The 20,874-nt window shown below is 62.6% G+C and overlaps 1 protein-coding gene across 1 annotated transcript; it reads left to right on the top strand.

Annotated features, from left to right (window-relative positions):
• The first annotated feature begins 7,153 nt into the window (after positions 1–7,153).
• On the top strand, positions 7,154–18,232 carry MKNK2 (MAPK interacting serine/threonine kinase 2). Its single transcript, XM_039566222.1, has 13 exons — positions 7,154–7,259; positions 9,226–9,307; positions 9,455–9,556; positions 9,678–9,775; positions 10,736–10,815; positions 11,310–11,383; positions 11,464–11,568; positions 11,904–11,959; positions 12,257–12,352; positions 13,707–13,901; positions 13,991–14,155; positions 14,257–14,300; positions 14,561–18,232. Exons 1-13 carry the CDS (start codon positions 7,212–7,214, stop codon positions 14,826–14,828), a joined length of 1,413 nt encoding a protein of 470 aa, XP_039422156.1. The 5' UTR covers positions 7,154–7,211; the 3' UTR covers positions 14,829–18,232.
• Positions 18,233–20,874: the final 2,642 nt, after the last annotated feature.

Raw genomic sequence — 20,874 nt, 5'->3', positions numbered from 1 at the left:
TTATTTTAATATGAATCTATGAAAGTGTGATTTAACAGAGTTCAATGGTGAGGTTCCCTCTGGTACTTCCTGCATGGATGTAAAAGACTAAGGAAAATCAAGTTGGAATTGGGCTGGAATGATTTGCACTGAGACTGAAGATCTGAAAGGGTAAGAGAGACCTTTCTGTTGAGTACAAGGATCAGACAAGACCCGCCTGCTTCCTAAACTCCTGATGGACCTTAGGTACAGCCAGGTCCAGTCTTAGTCCCAGATTTGGACAATGGTTTACATCTGAAGGAGTTAACTACATGGATTTCATTGGTGTTAGTTGAGGGTGGTGTCAGGAACTCACCGAGGAGCTGTTCCAAGTAAGGGTCGCTCCAGCTCGGGTGGGGAAGGATCTCTCAGTCTCATCCCAAACCTTGAGATGTGTCCCACCTCCAGAGGAGATCACAGATGTGCAGTCCAGCTGCAGATCAGGGGGAACTCAAATTGGACTCATCCAAAGATCTGTGGTTGGGGGAAAGGTCGGTCTCTGTTCCTTGAGGCACCAGCTCAGGAGCAGGTGTCCCTGCTCCAGGACAGTCACAGGGCCAGGCAGGGAGAGCTCGAGGCACCCACTGGGACTGGCAGGGTGATGGGATGAAGCAGTTGGCTCACAGGGAAAAGTGCAGGGGGCTTCTTGTACCCATGACTTTCATTGTTCCTTGATAAATAAGTCCGATTCTGAGCTCACAAGCATCAATGCTCCCTGGGTCGCTCTGCTCCTTCAGGGGTTGCCTGTACTTCTTGGCCTGGCTCTGGCCTTCTCCTCCTCTGGATCCCAGACCAGACCATCACTGGTTTGGTGGAAGGGTCGAGTGCATCTGTCACGAGTCCCATTAGGGTTTGCTTAAAGTAGGAAGCTGGGAAGTGGGGCAGCCTCTGCTTGGACCCTTGGAAAGCAGCCAGGGGGGAACAGACCCCACAGGTGCCAGAGCCATGTCCCACTGGGTGAGGACAAGGATGTCCCCACCTGCCACCACCTCCCTGTCCAGCAGATCCTGCTCAGAGCGTTGCTGGGGCTGGGCTGTGACACAAGAATGTCCTTAAGCTGCCCTGTCCTGCCCCTCCAGCCCTGGGCACTGTCCCAGAGACAGCGGGGGGACCCCCTGAGGGGCCGTGGGGACCATGGGCCCATGGACTGTGTTCCCATCCCCAGGAGGTACTGCCTCATTCCATGCACCTTTTGAGTCGGGGAAACGGCAGCACAGGTGGCACAGGACATGTCCCTGCACAGCTCTGCTGTCGCACTCAGCCCCAGACCTTGGGAGTGCCTCCGTCCCTCATCCCTCCACGGGCACTGGACACTTTCCAAGCTCTGTAATGTGCTTCTTGTTTGTTCTGTGTTCCCTGGACAGCTGATGCCTCTGGGGCCAGATTCCCCAGGGTCCCTGGCAGCCCCCCAGCTGATCCATACAGAACAGGGCGCTGGGTTTGCTCCACTCTGGTTTTGGACTCCATGGAGGAGGTGACAGCCATTCCTGGGACAAAGAACAGCCACCAGCATGGCACGTGCTCCCTCTCCCTTGTATGGCGCAGGCCAGGCCAGGGGCCAGCAGCTCCAGGAACATGGGCAGGACCTGGAATGCTTCTGGGAAATTGCTGGAGCAGGGAGGACATGTCCCATCCCCTGACACTGATACCGAGAGCACCTGCTGCTCGGGCCCCACAGGGACAGCAGGTCCCTCCTCACCCGCTGCTTTACCAGGAGAAGGGGCCCCAAGATCATTTTTGGTCCTGGTGAACAAATCCCTGCCAACCCCAGAGGCTGCCGGGACACGGCCAGTGGCACCCACGTCCTCCCGCACGGGGTGTACAGGCCCTGCTGTGGTTTCAGTGCCCTTTCCAAGGGAGCAGGGGGAATTTTTTGGTGGTTTGGGAGTTTTTCTCCTCCTTCTAAGAAAATGTGCGACGTGCCAGCCTGCACCTCTTCCTGCCACATCCCTGCGCTGCCGGGGCTGTCCCAGAGTGACCCAGCTGCAGTGGGTCAGGGCTGCCCCTGCAGATTTCCCCCCTTCCCAGGGAATTGGGAGGATGGAGGAGGATGAAAAGAGCCTGGGGGGTTTAAAATCATCCTGGAAATGCTTTTCCCATCCGCTGCTATCAACTAAGACAGGACTCCCACTGTGGCACAGCATGAGCCCCCTCCCTGCCCTTCTCCCCAGACACCCCAAACCCACAGTTCCTGCAGCTCCTGGTCCTTGCTTTGGGGGCTGCAGGAATTTCCCTCCTGGAGTAACTTGATCCATCTTTCCAGTAGATCCCTGGGCCAAGCCCTGTCCCAGTCCCACCATCTCCGTGTCCTTGTCCCCTGGGATTTGGCTAGTGTAGGGTGTCAAGGCCAGGACTGCTGGGTGATGGGGGATGGAGGATGCTCCCCATTGAACTGGCCCCTCCCCTGAAGGGCTTTTTTGGGGTGAAACCACCCCAGGTGTGTTTGTACCCTCCCTCAGGACACACTTGCCTTCAGCTTCCATGCTGGGTTCCAGCTGCTCCCTCACCTTATGGCACCTCTTCCAGCTGGGGAAACTGAGGCACGACACCACCATCCCCCTCATCACCCTGCCTGTCCCCCAGCTGTCCCTGAGACACACTGGGCAGCTCTGCTGGGGGTGTCCTGGGCAAGGGGGGCAGCCCCAAATTGTGGGGGTAAAGCAGGAGCTGGGAAAGCCAAGCAGGGTTCGCCCCGGCCCCTTCCTGCAGCAGATGGGGAGGGACCAGGGCCGTGTCCCTGGGAGAACCCCACGGTGGCAGGGTGGGGACTTGGGGTGCACTGGAGGCCTGGCAGGAGCTGCCAAAACTCCCCCAGTGGCTTCAAGGCGAGGAGGAAGATCGAGGATCCACCGGCACAGGAACCAGCAGAGCCGTGAGCTGGTGTGTGCCTTGGGCGTGGGGTGGGGTGTGTCCCCTCTGTCCCTCGTGTCCCCCGTCCCTCCCACCCCTCCTGTCCCACCCCAGCACCAGGAGTGTCAAACCTCCGGGTTTCTGCCCAGCAGGAAATTCCAGGTTTCTTGCAGGATTTTTTCATTTGACACAGAGCCAGGGCTCCAAATCCTCCTGCTTCCAGGGCCGGGAAGCTGGGCCCTCCTTGGGCCGGGGAAGTAACACACAGAAAAAGGAGGTTTGTTTATTTTCCCTTCCAAAGCAGAGAAGCAGGGTGGGAGGGGAAGCCCCGGACAGCCCTGAGCCTGCCCACGTTGGGGCACATCCAGGGGGAGTGGGCAGCCACGAGTAGCTCAGGGCACGGAGGGGTGACAGGGTGGCCACGATGCCTCTGGCCCCTCACGCTCCCTCTGCTCCCTGGCCAACAATAGCCGCCTTCCGGCACAGCCCCACTCGCTTTCCTGTTTTCCCTTGGCCAGTCTTGGAGTGTGGGGCTCCAACAGCTCGTGGAGACCCCACAAGGTTGTGGGTCCTGGTGGCACGCAGAGGTGTGGGGACAGGTGGCACCTTAGGGACGCAGCAGGGGGCTCACCATTAGTGGATCCTGGTGAGGACTGGGACATGGGGGATTTGCTGCTGCCGGCCCCATGTTTGCACCCCTGGGACGCTGGATGTGATCAGGAGCAGGGAGGGGGCTGGGGGGCTCAAATGCATCTAAATCTGTGTTTCCCTGTAAAAACATTAGGAAGCCCTGTGCTGAGGCCTGTGAGCTGCCAGCGCTCCCTGGGGCCAGCGGGGCCCTTTCCACTGTCCATGGGCACCTGTGTCCCCACAGCAGGAGCCACCAGTGCGGGGACCTGCTGCGGCCCAGGCCTGGGGACCAGGCTGGGCCCGAAGGAGGGATTTTGGCTGGACCCTGCACCCATCAGGTGAGGGGGAGAGGGAGAGCCCTGGTCCTGTGGGGGAAACACGGGTGGCACACTGGGATAAGCACGTGTGCAGGCAAAAAACAACCCGTGATCATGTGTCCGTGTGAGTGTTGGTGCAAACACCCCCCGGCCGACACTGCCCTTGCACACACGTGTGCGGTTTTGTGCATGTTCCCTGGCAGCCAATTCCACAGGGACGAGCACTGGGAAGGGAAGCAGGAGGATTTGGAGGCTGTCCCAGTGTCCCTGCACCCGGCAGCTGAGACCCGATGCTGTTGCCACACCCGGCTGGAAATGTCCCCTTGAGTGTGCAGGGAGCGTGGTGTGAGTGTGCACTGAGTGTGCACACAGGCAAACACGCTCCCTGCATGCCAAGGATCCCAAGGTCCCTCCAGGGCCACACGGGGAGCACGGGGTGGGCAGTGAGCACATGCTGGGTGTGCAGAGAGGGCACAGTGACATGTGGGGAGCACGCAGAGAACACGCGGGTGACGGGACACGCAGCCAGCACACGGAGAGCACACACTGCACGCTCATCGCACACGCAGTGACCACACTGCCACTGCCCCAGATTCCCACACCGTGACAGGACCCCCGTGGGCTGGGCGAGCCCCCAGCCAGCCCTGGGTGGCCCCACCACGCCAGGCATCCCTGGGTGGCCCCGGGGCTGTGGGTGCCGGCTCTGCTGCCCTGTCATTCCTGGCTCCGTGACCTACATGGTGCCGGGCACAATTTAGGAGTGCGTGGCTCCTCAGGAGACCCAGGAGGGGAAGGGACCATCCCTGTCCCCCTGCAGACCCCCCAGTAGTGGGGGCACCACCACTCATCCCCCCAGCCCGGACTAGCTGGGGAGCCCTCATTAGCAGCGCCAACAAACAAAGGCCCGGGATGCCCGGTTTGCCTGGCACGGGATGCAGAAGACGCCATCAGGGCCTGGAAAAACAGGAATTTCGACAGATTTTGGGAGGGGGGTGGCCAGGACCCCGCCGGGGTGACCCCACACCAGGCTGGCACTGGGCTTGGGGGCGATGCAAATCCCCTCCAGGCAGCAGCGGGGGAGCAGAGGGCGGGGGGCAGAGCAGGGCCGGGGCCGCGGCGCTGGTGAGGGGGACAGGGGAGGCGCCGATGGCGGTGAGGGGGGTCTGGGGGTGCCGATGGAGATGGGGAAGGGTCCAGGGGTGTTGATAGCAGTGAGGGGGGTCTGGGAACAGCGGTGGCAGTGAGGGGTGGCCGGGGGTGCCGATATCGGTGAGGAGGGGGAGCCGGAGGTGCCTCTGGCAGTGAGGGGGGTCCGGGGGTGCCGATGATGGTGGGAACAGCGGTCCGGAGTGCCGATAGCAGTAATGGGGGGTTCCAGGGGTGGCGATCGAGGCGCCGGGGGGGTCCGGGGGTGCCGATAGTGGGGGTGGGGGGATCCAGGGCTGCCGGTGGCTGTGACAGGGGGGTCCGGGGCTGCCGGTGGCTGTGACGGGGGGGTCCGGGGCTGCCGGTGGCTGTGACGGGGGGGTCCGGGGGTGCCGGTGGCTGTGACGGGGGGGTCCGGGGCTGCCGGTGGCTGTGACAGGGGGGTCCGGGGGTGCCGGTGGCTGTGACGGGGGGGTCCGGGGCTGCCGGTGGCTGTGACGGGGGGGTCCGGGGCTGCCGTGGCGGCGGCGGGCGCAGCCAATGCGCGGGGCGGGCGGTGAAGTCACCGCGGTGCCGCAGCCATCGGCCCCGGCGCAGCCGCTTCGCGCAACGAGCGCGTCTGTTCTCAGCCCCGCTGGCGTCACACGGGGCGGGGGGGGGGGGACAGTCGCACACACGCGTGGTGAGGGGCTCCCACGGGGTCACCGGGAGGGGTCCTGCTCCCGACCCTGCTCCCCACGGCCAATGGTGGCCCGCGGGGACAGAGGGACGTGACCGCCCTGCTCCGCTCCCCCCCCCTCGCTGCAGGCCGGGCTGAGCTCTGCCCCACTCGTGACCCGGGTGGGCTGGGGAGCTCAGGGGGCCCCCACCCCCCTGCCATGAGCGCCCCGAACACGGAGCCGGAGTGTCCTTGTCCCGGTGCAGGGGTCCCCAAGGGGTGTCCCTGTCCTCGGGTGCGCGGTGGGGTGTCCAGGGCTGCCCCCATCCCTGTGCCCAAGTGTGCCTGAAGGGGGGAGGGGGGAATTGGGGTGCCTGGGGGGTGCCATTGTTCCCTAAAATAGTGCAGGGGGGTCTGAGGGATGCGGGGGGTGCCCGTGTTCGTGGGCGCATTGGGGGGGGGGAATGGGGGTGCCCCTGTCCATGGGTGCAGTGGAGGGGGGTGGCAGGGGGGTCCCTGTCACTGGGTGCATCACGGGGGGTGGCAAAGGGGTGTCCCTTGTGCACCCTTTGTGGGTGCAGCACAGGAGCGTGCCGGGTGTGGGGGTGCAGGGACCCCTCCGGGGGGTGTCCCCAGCCTCCCCCCCACCACAGGAGGGTGCCGGGGGGGTCCCGGTTCCCGGAGCAGCACAGAGGGTGCCCCGGTGCAGCGACGGGGGTGCCCGAGGGGGGTGAGGCGTCTCCAGAGGGTATCCGGGGGGATGGGGTCCCGGGTGGGTGCCTGGGGAGGGGGTGTGTGTGTCCCCTTAGGGGGGCTGTGTCCCCAGTGAGTACCCGCGGGGGTCTTTGTGTCTCCAGAAGGAATTGGGGTGTCCGGGGGGGCTTTTTGCGTGTCCGGGGGGGTGTTTGTGTCCCCGGTGTGTGCCCGGGGCTCTGGAGTGTCCCGGGCGGGGGGGGTGTTTGCGTGCCCGGGGACGGGGCTCTGTGTCCTCGATGGGTGCCCCCGGGGGGGGGGGGGGGGTCTGTGTCCCGGTGGGTACCCGGAGGGTCGTTCGCGTCCCCAGTGGGTGTCCGGGGGGGGTGTTTGTGACCCTCGCGGAGGGGGGTTTGTATGCCCGGGGTGGCCGCCTGTGTCCCCGGCGGGGTGTCCCCGTCCCGGGGCGCGGCGGGGGGGGTGTCCGCGGAGCGGGGGGCGGGGCGGGGCGGGGCAGGGCCGTGCCTATAAAGGCGGCGGGGGCGGGGGCGGCGCGTCCCCCCCGGCGGCGGCGGAGCGGCGCGGAGCGGAGCGGGCGGCGGTGCGGGCTGCGGTAACACCAGCAGCGGCGGCTCTGCGGGGCCGCGCCGGTGAGCGCCGGGCCGGGGGGCTCGGGGGGCCAACCGGGCACGACCTGGGGGGGCCGCAACCGGCTGACCCCCCCCCCCCCCCCCCCTCCCGCCCCCCTCCTCTCCCCGCAGGTCTCGGCCACCCCCCGGACTCCCCTCCGGCTCTGCCCGTCCCTCCGCCTCCCTCCCCCCCACCCCCCTTTTTTTTATTTTGCCGCCCCCCCCCCATTTCTCCCAGCAACGCCGCCCCCCGCCCCCCCCCGCAGCAAGATGGTGCAGAAGAAGTCAGAGATCCCGGGATTCCACCGCTCCTTCAAGGTAAGGGGCTGCTCCCCGCCCCCACGGGGATGCTCGGGGGCGGCTCTGGGGGGCTCCGGGGCCGGGGTGCGGGCAGGGCCGGGGTGCGCCCGCATCGCTGCATCCCCTGCCCGGGAACGGAGGGGGCCCGGGTGCTTCCCACCCCCGACACCCCCCAAACTGAGGAGCTCCGGGGGCGCTGCCACCGGAACCGAGCAGCGGGACCCCCCTGTCCCCCCGTCCCGGAGGTCGCGGTGCTCCCGGGGGTTGGGTCAGTGTCGTCCCCACTGTCCCCCGGGTGGGCGCTGGGATGCTGCCGCTCCCACGGGGATCCTCCGTGGGTGTGGGGGCTGCACTTTCCCCCCGCCCGCTTGCACGCCTTCGTCCTGGTCCGGCAGCCGTGTGGGGGTGGTCTCGGGGCTCCCCAGGCCCTGCCCGCTGGGACCGTGCGAGGGTCGATCCCGCAGCGCCGCCCACCCCGGGATGCCCTGGGCACCCCCAGCCCGGGCCCGTCACCCCCCCCGCACCCCCCCGCCGCTGTCACGTCGGGGTGTGCGGGGGGTCCCCGTGGTCCCGCTCCTTTCGGTTCCCCCCTCCCGAGCCGCTTCCTAGCTGCGGGCTGGGGGGTCCTTTGTTCAGTTTCGCTCCAGCTCAGGGGTGCGGGGGGTCCCCCGAACCCGCCCCCTCGTTGCGGTGACCCCCCCCTCCTGCTCGTGTGGCCTCTGGCCGGGGTTCGTGTCCCCCGCGGGGGCCGGGGATGGAGGCGGGGCGGACACCTCGGCTGTGCTGATGGAGCCGGTGCGCAGCCTCCCATCCCCCAGACCTTTGTGTGGCAGTGCTGCGGCAGCTGGCAGGGCCCCCTGCCCCCTGTTACCCCCCCAGTGCCCCCCTGTACGCCCCCTGCCCACCCCCCGTACACCCCGGACCTCTCCCGGAGGCCTTGTCCCCCCCCCATCCTGCCGGGGCTTGTCCCGGGGGGCAGCAGCTGCGGGGCGATGCTGCACCCCCCAAATCCAGGATTTGAGGGGGAGGAAAGCTGGCAATATGCAGCACAGGAGAATTTTGGCCCCGGAGATCCAAAGTGGTGCTTGGTGGGGGGGTGCTCCTGGTGTGAAGCTCCCCCCCCGTTCCGCCTGGGGACCCCCGGCCCCCCAGAGCCGCAGTAAACAGGCGCGTTCTGGGTGTTTCTGGCGGTGGCCAGGGTTGGCCGTGCTGGGGCTGGCAGCCGGCCCGGGCACCGGGCGGGTTTGGGAACGCCGCTGGAGCTGCCACCTCCACCCAAACAGATTTCATAATCCTGGGGAGGACGGGGCCCTTTCTCCCCCAGCGCTGCCCCGTCCCATGGGTGGCTCAGGGGAGCAGGAAGCAGAGGGTCCCCATGTCCCCTCGGGTGCTGCTGGGGTTCAGCGTGAGGGAAGGAGCAGGTCCCATGCCCTCCGTGGAGCCTGGGGTGCAGGAGGGTTTGGAATGAGGCCTGATCCTGCTGGGTCGGGGGTGTCCCACAGCCTGGGGACATGATGTCCACTGGAGCAGGGCAGAGCAGGCTCCAGCCACCGTGACCTTGCAGGGAGCTGGGAGGACATGGAGGGGTGGCTCTGGAGCCTGTTCTGCCCTGTGGCTTCTCTTCCTCCCCCTCCTACCTCACTGTGGTTCAGGTTTGGGTGGAGATTTGGGGTTGGGTTGGTGTGGGCGGCCGCGGTCCCTCTCATCATCCCCTGTGTGCTGGCCTGGGGCTGGCTGGAGGAGCGATCCTGCAGCGCTGTCCCCATCAGGAGATGTGGTCAAAGCCTTCCTCCTCGTCCCCTGGCTCTCTCTGGAGCTCTGCTGTGTCCCTCCATGAGCTGGTGTCCTGCACCCCAGGGAGTGAGCAGAGTGTGTCCCAGGAGCCAGAGTGTGCTGGGCTCTGTGTCCATGCTGGACTCGGGGTAGCAACTGGTGGTGGCTGATCCAGCGGCTGCCACCTCAGTGCTGCTCTTGACTCCCACAGGGGCAAAACCCTTTTGACCTGGAGTTTGACCAGTCCAACCACCTGGAGCCTGTCTTCAACTTCGAGTGCCCGTCCCGTCCCGGTGAGTCACGGGTGTCTCCTCATGGGGCTCCTCCCATCCTGCCCCCTGGGATTTTGGCCCTGAAGGCTTTGGGGGGCTGCCGAGCGGTGCTGGGGGAGCTGTGGGGGGACAGGGATGGCTGACACCGCTGGCTTTGCTCTGGCACAGACATGCCTTCAAGTCAACCCATCGACATCCCTGACGCCAAGAAAAGGAACAAGAAGAAGAAGCGCTGCAGAGCCACCGACAGCTTCTCTGGCAGGTTCGAAGGTGAGTGGGGCTGCTCGGGAACCTCAGGGGTCCCCCTGGCCTGGGGCAGGGCTGGGCCCTCCTGGTGTCCCCAGGCTCTGTGCGGTGGGGCCAGCAGCTCAGGTGACCTCTCCCTTGCCAGATGTTTACCAGCTGCAGGAGGAGGTGCTGGGAGAAGGGGCCCATGCCAGAGTCCAGTCCTGCGTGAACCTCATCACCAACAAGGAGTACGCGGTGAAGGTAAAGCTCCCCCACTGGAGCTGCAGAACCACCCCCCTCTCACCTCCTTCCTCAGTTTCCCTTTCGGCCCTCCCAGCTGGCCCAGGACCATCAGTGGTGGCCCAGGACTGTGGCTTTGTGGACTGGAGGGGAAGGAGAGGGGCAGGAGTGCGGCAGGGCTGGGCTGTGATGGTGGCACACCAGCCTCTGCCACCACCTAGCTCGGGGTCCCTGGTGACCCTCCCCCCTGAGCCATGCTGCTCTCCCTGTCAATGAGGGCACACGGGAGACTAAATTAGCCCTCGGGATGTGTCTGGGGACTTGGGGCAGGCAGGGGCATGTGGTGCTGGCAGGGTGGTCACCTCCTGTTTGCCCCAGGGAGGTCTCTCCCATCCAGGTGCTGGAGGGGATTGGGGTGAGCCAGCTGCTTTTGGGGTCAGGGATGGTGGTCCCGTGGCCCTGCACCCCACAGACTCTGAGCCATGGCACGGGGGGGCTGGGATGGGCCCTGTGTGAAAATGCAGCCAAATGCCAGGGGAACTTGGCCTCCCCCATCGCTCCACAGGGGCCTTTGGGTGCCCCAGTGGGGAAGCTGAGGCAGCAGGGAGGGGCCGTGTGTGGTGGTGGGGTGCTCAGTGTGCCCCAAAGGGCAATGAGAGCACCCAGCTGCCCTCCCCTGCGTGGGGTGTCCCCCTGTCCACGCTTGGCATGGCCACCGAGCCCCGCTGTGCCAGCGCCCAGTGGGGCATAGGGCCCTTTGCTGCGCCGGTGCTCCAGCGTCACGTGGAGCTCTGTTGGCCCCGGCCCGGAGGGAGCGGCTTGGCACGGCCGCTGCCGCTTGGCACCAGCGCCGGGAACAGCCTGTTCTGCTGCCTTAACCCCGCCCGGCCCCGCGGGTCCCCGCGCTGGTGAGGCAGGGGGACCCCGGCCCCTCCCTGGCAGCGCTGCCTCTCCCTGAGCCTCCCCCTCTTTGCCTTCCAGATCATAGAGAAGCGCCTGGGACACATCCGGAGCAGGGTTTTCCGGGAGGTGGAGATGCTCTATCAGTGCCAGGGACACAGGTATGGCGGGGCAGCCGCTGCATCCCCCACGGTGGGCACGGGGAGTGGGCTGAGACCGGGCTGATGCTCGTGACCCCCGTGGGCCACAGCCAGGCCGCCCTCTGCCCCACGCTCCTGGCCCTTGGCCCCAGTGGCCGCGGTGGAGCATTCAGAGGGGACGTTCAGAGTTTGCCATGACGACGAGGGCCTTGGTGGCCAAGTTGGAGCCGAGCCGAGGGCTGAGCCGAGCCCCTGCTGCTGAGCGGGGCTGTGTGTGGGGCGGGTGAGCGAGCCAGGAGGGGCTGTGAGCAATTAGGGAGGAGCGGAGCCGGGCGCTGCAAGCCCCTCTCCCTGCTGGAATGCGGCCAGGGGGGCCCTGGCCGTGTGGTTTCAATCACTGCAAACCCAGTTTTCCCATCCCACATCCCTCCCGGGGTCCTGTGCTGGTTGGGGGTGTGGGGGGGACCCCAGGAGGTGTTTTGGGGGATGCTGGGCTGATGCCGTGGTCCCTGCAGAAATGTCCTGGAGCTGATTGAGTTCTTCGAGGAGGAGGAGAGGTTTTACCTGGTGTTTGAGAAGATGAGGGGAGGTGAGTGCGGTGCCGGGGTGGGCGGAGCTGGGGCAGCAGGACCCCCCCCAAACCCCAGCTCTGCTCTTACCCATCCACAGGCTCCATCCTGACCCACATCCACCGGAGACGTCACTTCAACGAGCTGGAGGCCAGCGTGGTGGTGCAGGATATCGCCAGCGCCCTGCACTTTCTGCACAACAAAGGTGAGCTGGGATGTCCCAGGTGCCGCTGAGGACACCCTGGGGTGTGCTGGCCCCCCCGGGGGTGTCACTGCCTCCCCCCATCCTCCTGCCCAGGGGACAGTGCCCGTCCCAGCGTGCAGGGTCAGGCCCAGCTGCATCACAAGGCTTTTTGTGGTGCAGATCCTGTTCTTCCGGTTCAGTTGGGATTTGGGGCCAGCAGCAAATTTTGCTCTTTGGCAGGGTGCAGGCAGTGATTTGGGGTGGGGAGGAAGGGGTCCCCGTGCCACCCCCAGACTTTACACTGTGGCGGTCTTGTAGGGGGGGATTTTTACCCTCATTGGCTCTTTTGCCCCTAGGGATTGCACACAGGGATCTGAAACCAGAAAATATCCTGTGTGAGAGCCCGGACCAGGTGAGCGGGGAGCAGCCGGGGTTGGGTGCAGGGTGTGCTGCCTGGGGGGGTGGGCACAGTGGGGTGAGTCCTGGGCTAGGGGGTGCAGGAGGGTCCTGCCTGGGGACACACACACCAGGTCCTGTCAGGGACACACACAGCCCCCATATGCCACAGCACGGCGTGGTGTGAAGCATGACATGACCTGGCATTGAGCAGCTGTGGCCTGAAAGCGCCGTGGTCCCCGGGGGCTGCCGGCTGTGGTTCCTGGCGGATGCCGGGGGGTCACCGGCCACTCCTTCCCCCCCCCCTCCCCAGGTCTCCCCAGTGAAGATCTGCGACTTTGACCTGGGAAGTGGCATCAAACTGAACGGCGACTGCTCCCCGATCTCCACCCCGGAGCTGCTCACCCCGGTAAGTGCACGAGACCCCCGCATTGTGGGGGAGGTCTGTCCCCGGGGACCCCCCCAGCTGCCCCGCAGGCTCTGAGAGCAGGGCTATGCATGGCCACCCCCCTGCTCGTCGCTGCTGTCGCTGATGCTGCGTGTCCCCCGCCGTCCCCCCCGCTGTGGCAGGCGAGATGTGGTTACATAACGCGGGGGGGGCCGGGGGCTGGCGCAGCGCCCGGGCTGCCGTGAGCCTTAGCAACAGCCCGAGCAGCCGCGGCGGCTGCGCCGAGCCTGCCGGGGAGAACTGGGTCAGCACCGGGCCGGGGCCGCCGTGGTTCCCCGGCTCGTGGGCGAGGGAGAGGGGACTGAGCCTGCTGCGGGTGCAGGGTGGACACCCCGAGAGTGTCCCCGTGTCGCGCAGATCCGCATCTCCTGCAGAAACCCCCCCTCCTTATCGCCAGCCGCAGGTGCGCCCCGTGCGGGGTATCGCGCTGCACCCCGGCTTTTTTGGGGTGCGAACGTGCCGGGGAGGGCGGAGCCCAGCAGAGGCGGGTGCCAGAACACCGCAGCCCCCTCCTTCCTCCACGCCTGCCCTCCTCCCGGGGCGGGCTCTGAGTTCCTGGGGTGTCCCGAGTTTCCCCGTTGTCAGCCCGTGGGGGGCGGAGCGGGACGGCCGCTGCATTCCCACCGGGATCGGGGCTGGGTTGTTTTCCTGCGGTGGCATCAGCTGCTGGGGCTGGAGAGGCCCCTCGTCAGGAGGCCTCTCTCGTTACGGGGCGATTATCTGCTGGCTGCAGCTCTTTTCTGCCCTGGTCACGGGGCCTGTGTGGGCTGCGGGTCATGTGCTGGAAAGCCCCAGAGTCCCTGGAGCGATAGGGGAATGGGGCCGCTGGCTCTGCCTCTCCCTGCTCCACGGTTAACTCCTCCCGCACCGGATCCCGCGCGGCAGCTCCGCCTGTGCCGGGCCGGGGATCAGGCACGGCGAGGGGAGAGGGGCAGGCACGGTCAGGAGAGAGGAGAAGGCACGGTCAGGAGAGGAACAGGCACAACAGGCTCGTCCCACCGTGTCCCGTGGCCACTCCCAGGCGTTGGGGCTGCCCTGCTGAGCCGGTTGGGTGGTGGCAATGCTGTGGGTCCAGCTGTCCTGAACCGTGGGGGTTGCACCCTTTAGGCTTTACTTTTTTTTTTTTTCCTTCGGGGTGGCAGCTGCCCAGAGAGGTGGGTCTGTGATGGGAAACCCAGCAGGGTGATGTGGTGGGAGCAGCTATGTCCGCACCTTCCCTTCAGAGGTGCAGCCCCGTAGATCTGGCAGGACCCTCCCGGTTCCCCCTGCCCCATCGGTCCCCACCCTTCGGGGCTCACCCCCCCTGTCCCCGCAGTGCGGCTCAGCTGAGTACATGGCCCCAGAGGTGGTGGAAGCCTTCAACGAGGAGGCCTCCATCTACGACAAGCGCTGTGACCTGTGGAGCCTGGGTGTCATCCTGTACATCATGCTGAGCGGGTACCCCCCCTTTGTGGGCCACTGCGGCTCCGACTGCGGCTGGGGCCGGGGCGAGGCCTGCCACACCTGCCAGGTGCGTGGGGACCCCGGCAGCGCCCAACCCACCCTCCGTTTGGCTGTAGCACTCCTGGCTGAGCCCATGTTATTTCTCTCCCTGCTCAGAACATGCTCTTTGAGAGTATCCAGGAGGGGAAGTATGAGTTTCCCGACAAGGACTGGGCACACATCTCCTTTGGAGCCAAAGACCTCATTTCCAAGCTGCTGGTGAGAGATGCCAAGAAGCGGCTCAGCGCAGCCCAGGTCCTGGAGCACCCCTGGGTGCAGGGGGTGAGTGTTGATGTCCCCTCCCTGCTCTCTGCTCCCAAAAGCCAGGGTGGGAACACCCCTCTGCACAACTCCTGGCTCTGACTGGCTGCATTTTGTTGCAGTGTGCCCCGGATAACACCCTGCCAACCCCCATCATCCTGCAGAGGTGAGTGTGGGTGGCCCTGGGACACCCTCAGCCCCCTGAATCCTGACTCCACTCCTCAGCACTACTGTCCATTCCTTCTGCCTTTTGGGGGCTCTGGCATGACTCTCTGTCTGGGCAGCCCTGCCACTTCGGGTTTGGGCCATATTTTTGGTGTCTGACCAGTCTGGCATGGCCAGCATGTGAGGAGGGACACCCGGATATTTGACCCCGACCTCCCTCCAGCCCTCCACACCCACCCTGAGCCCGTGCCTCCCCTGCAGGAACAGCAGTGCCAAAGAGCTCACCTCCTTTGCTGCCGAGGCCATCGCTGTCAACCGCCAGCTCACGCGGCACGACGAGGACGAGGAGGAAGAGGCGGAGGAGGAAGCACGACCCATCATCATCAAAGCTACCTCACGGGCCATGCAGCTCTCCCCCCCCTCTGAGTCCAAGCTGGCCAAGCGGCGGCAGAAGAGCAGCCTGGCCAAGGCAGTGGCCTCTGGGCAGCACCTGGTGGCCCCGCTGGTCCTGGTGGCCGACCAAGCCTGAGCGGTGCCCCTCGCACCTGCTGTACCCCTTGTCCCCCCTTCTCCTCCTTTCTTTCTTCCCCTTTCCGCCCCAACCCCACTGTTTCTGGCTAGTGACAAGATCAGGACTCGTCCCTGTGGCTGGTTTCCAAGGTTTTGCTGATCTTGTAGGTCTGGGGGTGGGAGGGTTTGTTTAAGATCTTTTTTTTTTAAGGTATTAAATCAAGCGTGAGGTTGCTTCACCCAGGGCACACTCAAGGACATCTGACAGACACATGGACTTTTGTTTCCCGACTCTTGGTTTCTCCTCTGACATTTTCCCCCCTCCCTGACACCAAAGGACTCTTTGTATCCGCGGCTGCTTTGACGATTTCAGCTCATTTCATACTGTGAACAAAAGACCCTCGGTCGCGTTTTCAACAACGGGAGTTGCGTTTTAACCTCGTCCCTCCCCTCGGAGCTGCAGGTTTCTCTCTGATGTTGGGGTAGATCCCACAAAAACCCCTTCCTGGGGGTCTGGGAAGCACCTCCCAGGTGTGGGGGATGTGGGGAGCCCCTCTGTCCTGTACTCGGGGGTGTCCCCAGCTCTGCTCCATGGGGACACGGTGGGCGTTGTGCAGGGAACCACTCGGGCTGGGGAGAGACGGTGCCAGCGAGGGAGTAGTGCCCAACTCACCCTCTCTGCTCAGCATCCTGCTTCCAGAATAAGCTATTCACCCCTTTTTCTTTTCTTTTGACCCTTTCTTTTTTTTCTTTTTGTTCTTTTTTTTTTTTTTTTTTAAATTATTGTTGCTTTTAAACTGCCGGCTGTGCTTCTCTACAGGGCACGGAGAAATGTCTTCCTTTCCTCCCACGCTCCGGCTGGTGGCTCCCCGGGGGATGCGTGGGCATCCAGGGCTGTGCTCTTGTGCCAGGTCAGGTTTTCACCCCGGTTCTTGGAAGGGCTGGTGGCTGTGCCCTTGTGAAGGTGCAAGGGGGAATGAGGTGTTCAGGGTGGCCAGAGCAGCCAGAAACACCCTCTGGGAGTTGTGTGCTCTGTGGAAAGCAAGGACCCCCTTAAAGAGTGTCAGGACCTGCTGCAGGACAGTGAGACCTGCTGTGGCTTCGGGCTGGCCCCGAGGCTGCTGTGGCAGGAGGGTCGGGCTGCACAGAGGGTGCCCAATGCCCCAGGGATGCCAGTGGGTGAGCAGCTGGGCTGGTGGCAGCACCCAAGGGCCACGGCACGGGGGAGCAGCCTGGGGACAGGTCGGGATGTGGGGCTGGAAGGTTTGGGGTCAGGGCAGCAGGGTGTTCAGTGGCTGGGGAGCGCTGGTGTGCATGGTCATGCATGTGCATCCCTGCTCGTGTGTTCAGGTGTGCTTGGCACTGTCCTTTCCTCTTGCTTTGGGGTGGGGAGGACTCGGGATGCTGAGTCAGGACGAGGCCCTTGGCTGGTTTCTGGGTCTGTCCAGGCGAGCAGTGCCCACGCCTGGGGCCAGATTGGCCTCCAGATCCCCCTGACACCCCCTGCTCCCTGCCATAGGCACTGCCCAAGCTGTGCCCGCTGCCAGCCCCCATCTCGCTGGGAGGGCAGTGCCCCCTTCATAGCCACCTCCTGTCCCTTCCGACTCAGTGCTTTGAGCTTTATATTTTGCAAAAGCAGCCTCAGCCCATCGTGTGCACAGGTGAGGGTTTGGGAGCTCTGAGCTGGGGAACAGACTTCCCTGGGTCTTCAGCTGAAGACAGTCGCTGTCTCTGGAAAAAAAAAAGAAGTTCTCCTTTTTATTTTAAGACTGCTGACAGCAATACTATGCAATATATGTTGTTTTTTGTTTCAGGGAGGTGTGCATGAGTTATCTTGGGAGATGGTGATCTTGGGTGTTGATGGAGTTTAGTGCAGGGGCCATCTTCTCTCACCCTTCCCAGCCTTTCTGCTGACCCAGGGGGGTCAGGGAGGGTGACTCCATCCCCATCCCACTCCCAAAACTGCCTCGCACTTGCGATCTCTCTCTCCCCCATGTGCCCCCTGGTCCCACTGCGCCGGGTGGGGAGGAGCAAGGCAGTGGTGAGAGGAGACCCCTCCCCACAGGCACTGGGACACCCTGGAGAGGCCTCCCTTAACAGAAAGAAAAAAAAAAAAAATCCATCTTGATTGTACATTGTTACTTTTTATAGCTTATTTTGTTTTATCAGTTGTAGATAATTCCTTGTTGTCTTATATTAAGAAATACTTGAATGATGTACAGTACGCGATGCCTTGAGCTGGTATTGTGAAGCTATCGTTGATGCTGCACGCCGCAGCCTTTTTTTAAAAAACAAAAAAATCACGGGAAGGGGATGGCAGGGGGATGTCTCCAAAATTTATCTGTCCCCCGTGCTGCTTTTGTTGGCAAACTTGAGTTTCCCCTTTTTCCCCAGGTGTAAGAGCGATCTCTTTTTTATCTATATAAACATAAATACACCACACACTCTGGGGAAGGCCTGGGTGACCCTGACCGTGCCCCGTGGGTGTCCTCGGCCGGGGATGTGCAGCTGGAAGATGCTGTGGGAGTTTGTGGGAGTTGGAGGATGCGCCGGGAGCATCCGAGCCTGGCCTGGGTTCGGCTTCGCATTTTGGGTGGGGGTTTGGTTTGGACCCGGCGCTCCTGGCGTGGCACTCGGGGGTGACCCGTGGCCAGGTCTGTGCATTGGTGGAGAATCTTTAAATGCCTCTAGAGCCGGGGATCAACTCTGGAAAACCTCCAGCCTGGCTCGTGGCAGTGCTGGGCACCCACAGGTGCCTGGGCTGGGATGGCTGGGGACACCCTTGTGCCAGGGCCCTCCCCTCCCCGCTGCCAGCGCCCCTCCCAGGGCGGTTTCCAGACAGATGCTCCCGTGGTCCAGCACCAGCGACCCCCTCTCACCAACACCCTTCTTCCTCCTCTTCCTCTTTCCAAGCTTTCCCCCCATAGAGCATCTATCTTGGAAACCAACTTCAAAAAAATTTTTTTTTTAAGCTGGAAATGTTAAGTGTTTTCACTTCCTCTCCTTCCCCCCCCTGCCCTTCCTCCAGCCAACTAACTCGACTTAGAACTGGTTAGAAACGTTTACTGTGAAGCTAACTCTTTTTTATCAAACCAGGAGAAGCTTTCTCCACTTTACAATTGATGAAGACTGCCAAAGCTGGTTCGACAAGAGTCACGTTAACGCACTGTTGGTTTGTGCAACAGCAGCCTCTGCTCGGGGGCTGGCTGGGAAATAAAAATGAAAATACTAAAAAAAAAAAAAAAAAAAGACAAAAAAAACAAAAACAAAAAAGGAAAAAAAAACCACACAAAAAGAAGCACTTTACTGTATGTACCAGGTGACCTGATACAGCTGAATTGAAGTTTTCCTTTATAACAATTGTTGATGCCAGAATTTTGTATTCTGTTTTGTAAGAATTTAATAAAAATGCATTGAGACCTATGTGGTGGGCAGGTGGCTGTGGCAGGTGGGGCAAGTTGCAGGGGGGATTGGGCAAGTTGGGGGGTATGGGTGGCTCCCACCATAATCCTTCCCCATTTTCACTTGCTCCTTCCCAGCCTGCTGCTGGCCCATGGGGGCTGGGAGTGTGGCTGGGATGGGATGCCAGGAATAGGGGCTGGCAGTGGCTCAGGCCCTGACTCACGTTTCCCAGTGGGATGGTGTGATCTGCTGAATCCCAATGGGAGCTGGAGGTCATGGGGCAGGGCTGTGCTCCCTGCCAGCTGCACCCAGTGGCCTTGGGACTGCCCTGCCACCCCCAGGGACAGTCCTGGCACATCCTCCCCCCCACCTCCATGGGTCAGGGGGCAGAGGGGGACACTGAGGCAAGGGGAAAGTGTGGTGGGATAGGGAAGACAGTGGGGACTGGAGGCTAGGGATCAGGGTGTGGGAAAAGGCTGTAGAGGCCCTGCTGAGCTTTCTTACTTAGGTAAGGCAAGACCCTGTGCAATTAAAAAAAAAAAGAAGAAAACTAAAAGATCCTGACTTGTCCGGCCCTGCTGCTGTGCTGGGGCATGAAGCTGGATCTCTCTGGAGGCTATTGCCATGGTGCTGCTGCCCTGGCAGAGCTCCATCCGTGGCAGCCCTGGGCTGGGGAATGGGCTGTGGGCTCTGCCATGGACCATCTGCTGCTCCCAGCTCTGAGCTAAGAGAGCCCCACTGCTGAGAATCCAGCTCACTGCTTGCTAAACGGTGCAGCTGCTTCTTGCAGCATCTGGATCCGGACAGGATGGCTCCAGAAGTCTCCCTTCCCTGGCTGTTCCAGGATGGGATGTGGTGAGAACAGAGCTGGGGCTCCCTGCATGCAGAGGATAAGGAGCATGTCCCATCCCATGGTGCTGTTCCTGCCTCTGTTGAACAAAGCCATTGCTCCCTCCTGGGCCTGGGGCCACCAGCTGGTGACTCTGGACATTTTAGGAGCATCCAGCTCTCAGCTCTTCTTCCTCTCTTGCATGTTGTTTCACCATCATTGGGCCCTCAGCTATGTGCTCCAGGAATCTTTCCTCTCCTGCCTTCCTCCTTCCAGGATTCCAGGTGGATCCCAGACAGGTGTGTCAGAGGCAGCTTTGCTGCAGATGCTGGTTTAAATTTTAATCTCTGAAATTCCTTCGCAATGGTCCCTCTTCTCCCCCTTCCCCAGTTTCCCCAACCCCAGAAAGCGCCTGCTAGTTGGAAACCATTCCTGAGCACGTGCGGAGAAGGGCAGCTCCGAAAATAACCCAGCGCTGGGTTAAAATAACCTGTGCTGCTCTGGTGCCTGAGCATCAGCCCAAAATAGGCTCTGCCGGGATAAGGGCGCTATAAATACCCCGGCGTGGATTTGCATTGGAGAAAAGCCCCGCAGCAGGAGCAGCGCCGATGCCACCCACGCTGGCCCAGGGCGAAGGGGCCACTGCAGAGCACTGGGGTGGCCTGGCTGAAGCAGGGGCTCAGCCACGCTTTGGGTGACGCGGTGGCTTGTGCCAGTCCGCCTGTTTCCAGGATTTAACGGAGCCATCAGGTCATGATCGGATCTGAGTGGCTGCAGTGCTGGGGTGGCCAGTGGGGTCACATCTGGCTTCAGCCCAGGGCACCGAGGCAGCTGGGCAGGAGCAAACATGAAGTGTCCTCAGTATTTTGGGTCTGAGCCTGGCTCTGCTGGTAACAGATGATGATCTGGGTGATTAGCCAACATTTTGATTCAATATCTGCCCAAAAAACAATCCTGGAGTGAGGAACATGCCGGAGACCAGACTGCTCTCCTGAACCATCAGTGAACCCCGAACCCACACTGGGAAATGCAGAGTGGAAGGTGTGAAGTGTGTTTTGATGCAAAACAGCTGTTTTGGATCAAAGAAAGTTTTAATTTTCCTTTTTGTTCTTTTAAAATGTTTTCTGGGATGGGGCAGAGAAAGAAAGAACTCCTGTGCATTTTGCAGAGAATCCTGTCTCCTATCCAGGGAACCCAAACAAACCAATCTGGGGTGGTTTTTTGGTAGAATGGCTTTTTGACTGGTGTGTGCCAGTTCTCCCTCTGAAGTCATCTCAGGGAGTGTGTGATGCACATCCCAGCAGAGCCCAGCACACGGGTCTGCCCCTGCCTGTGTTTCCTGTGGCTGGTCCCTCTGCACCAGGAGCCTTGGTGGCACTGGCACAGCATGGCATGTCTGTTTCCTCCACTGTCTGGACAAGCCCTTGGTAACCTTGTTTGTGTTTTTGGATGGTAAAGTGTGGATTTTGGAGAGCCACGGGGTGCAGCTTTGGTTTTCCCGCAGGATTCCAGCTCTGGGTGGAATTGCACGGGCACTGGGAGCTGTGGTTGGTTGGTGGGAGCAGAGCAGGGTCAGGTTTTCCCAAACCCATGAGAGCTGTGCCCATGGCTGGAGTGGGTCCTGGGCCTCGTGAGTCACCTTCTCACCTGGCTGGAGGTTTAGATCAAGGCTTGGTGCTAAGGCACAGGGCTTGGCACTTTGCCCTCCTCTGGCTCACACCGGGATGTCTCTGTCTTTGCCACGCAGTCTTCCTCAGAGCTTCCTTACATCCCAAAATGCCTCTGTTGGCTGCTCAGCCAGGGGAGGGCTGCATCTGCCTGACTTTTGCTTGGA

The sequence above is a fragment of the Corvus cornix genome, chromosome 28 (genome assembly GCF_000738735.6).
Source record: "Corvus cornix cornix isolate S_Up_H32 chromosome 28, ASM73873v5, whole genome shotgun sequence".
Lineage (NCBI taxonomy): Eukaryota > Metazoa > Chordata > Aves > Passeriformes > Corvidae > Corvus > Corvus cornix.
The sequence above is the reverse complement of the archived record's forward strand: the minus strand, read 5'-3'. Positions and strand labels throughout refer to the sequence as shown.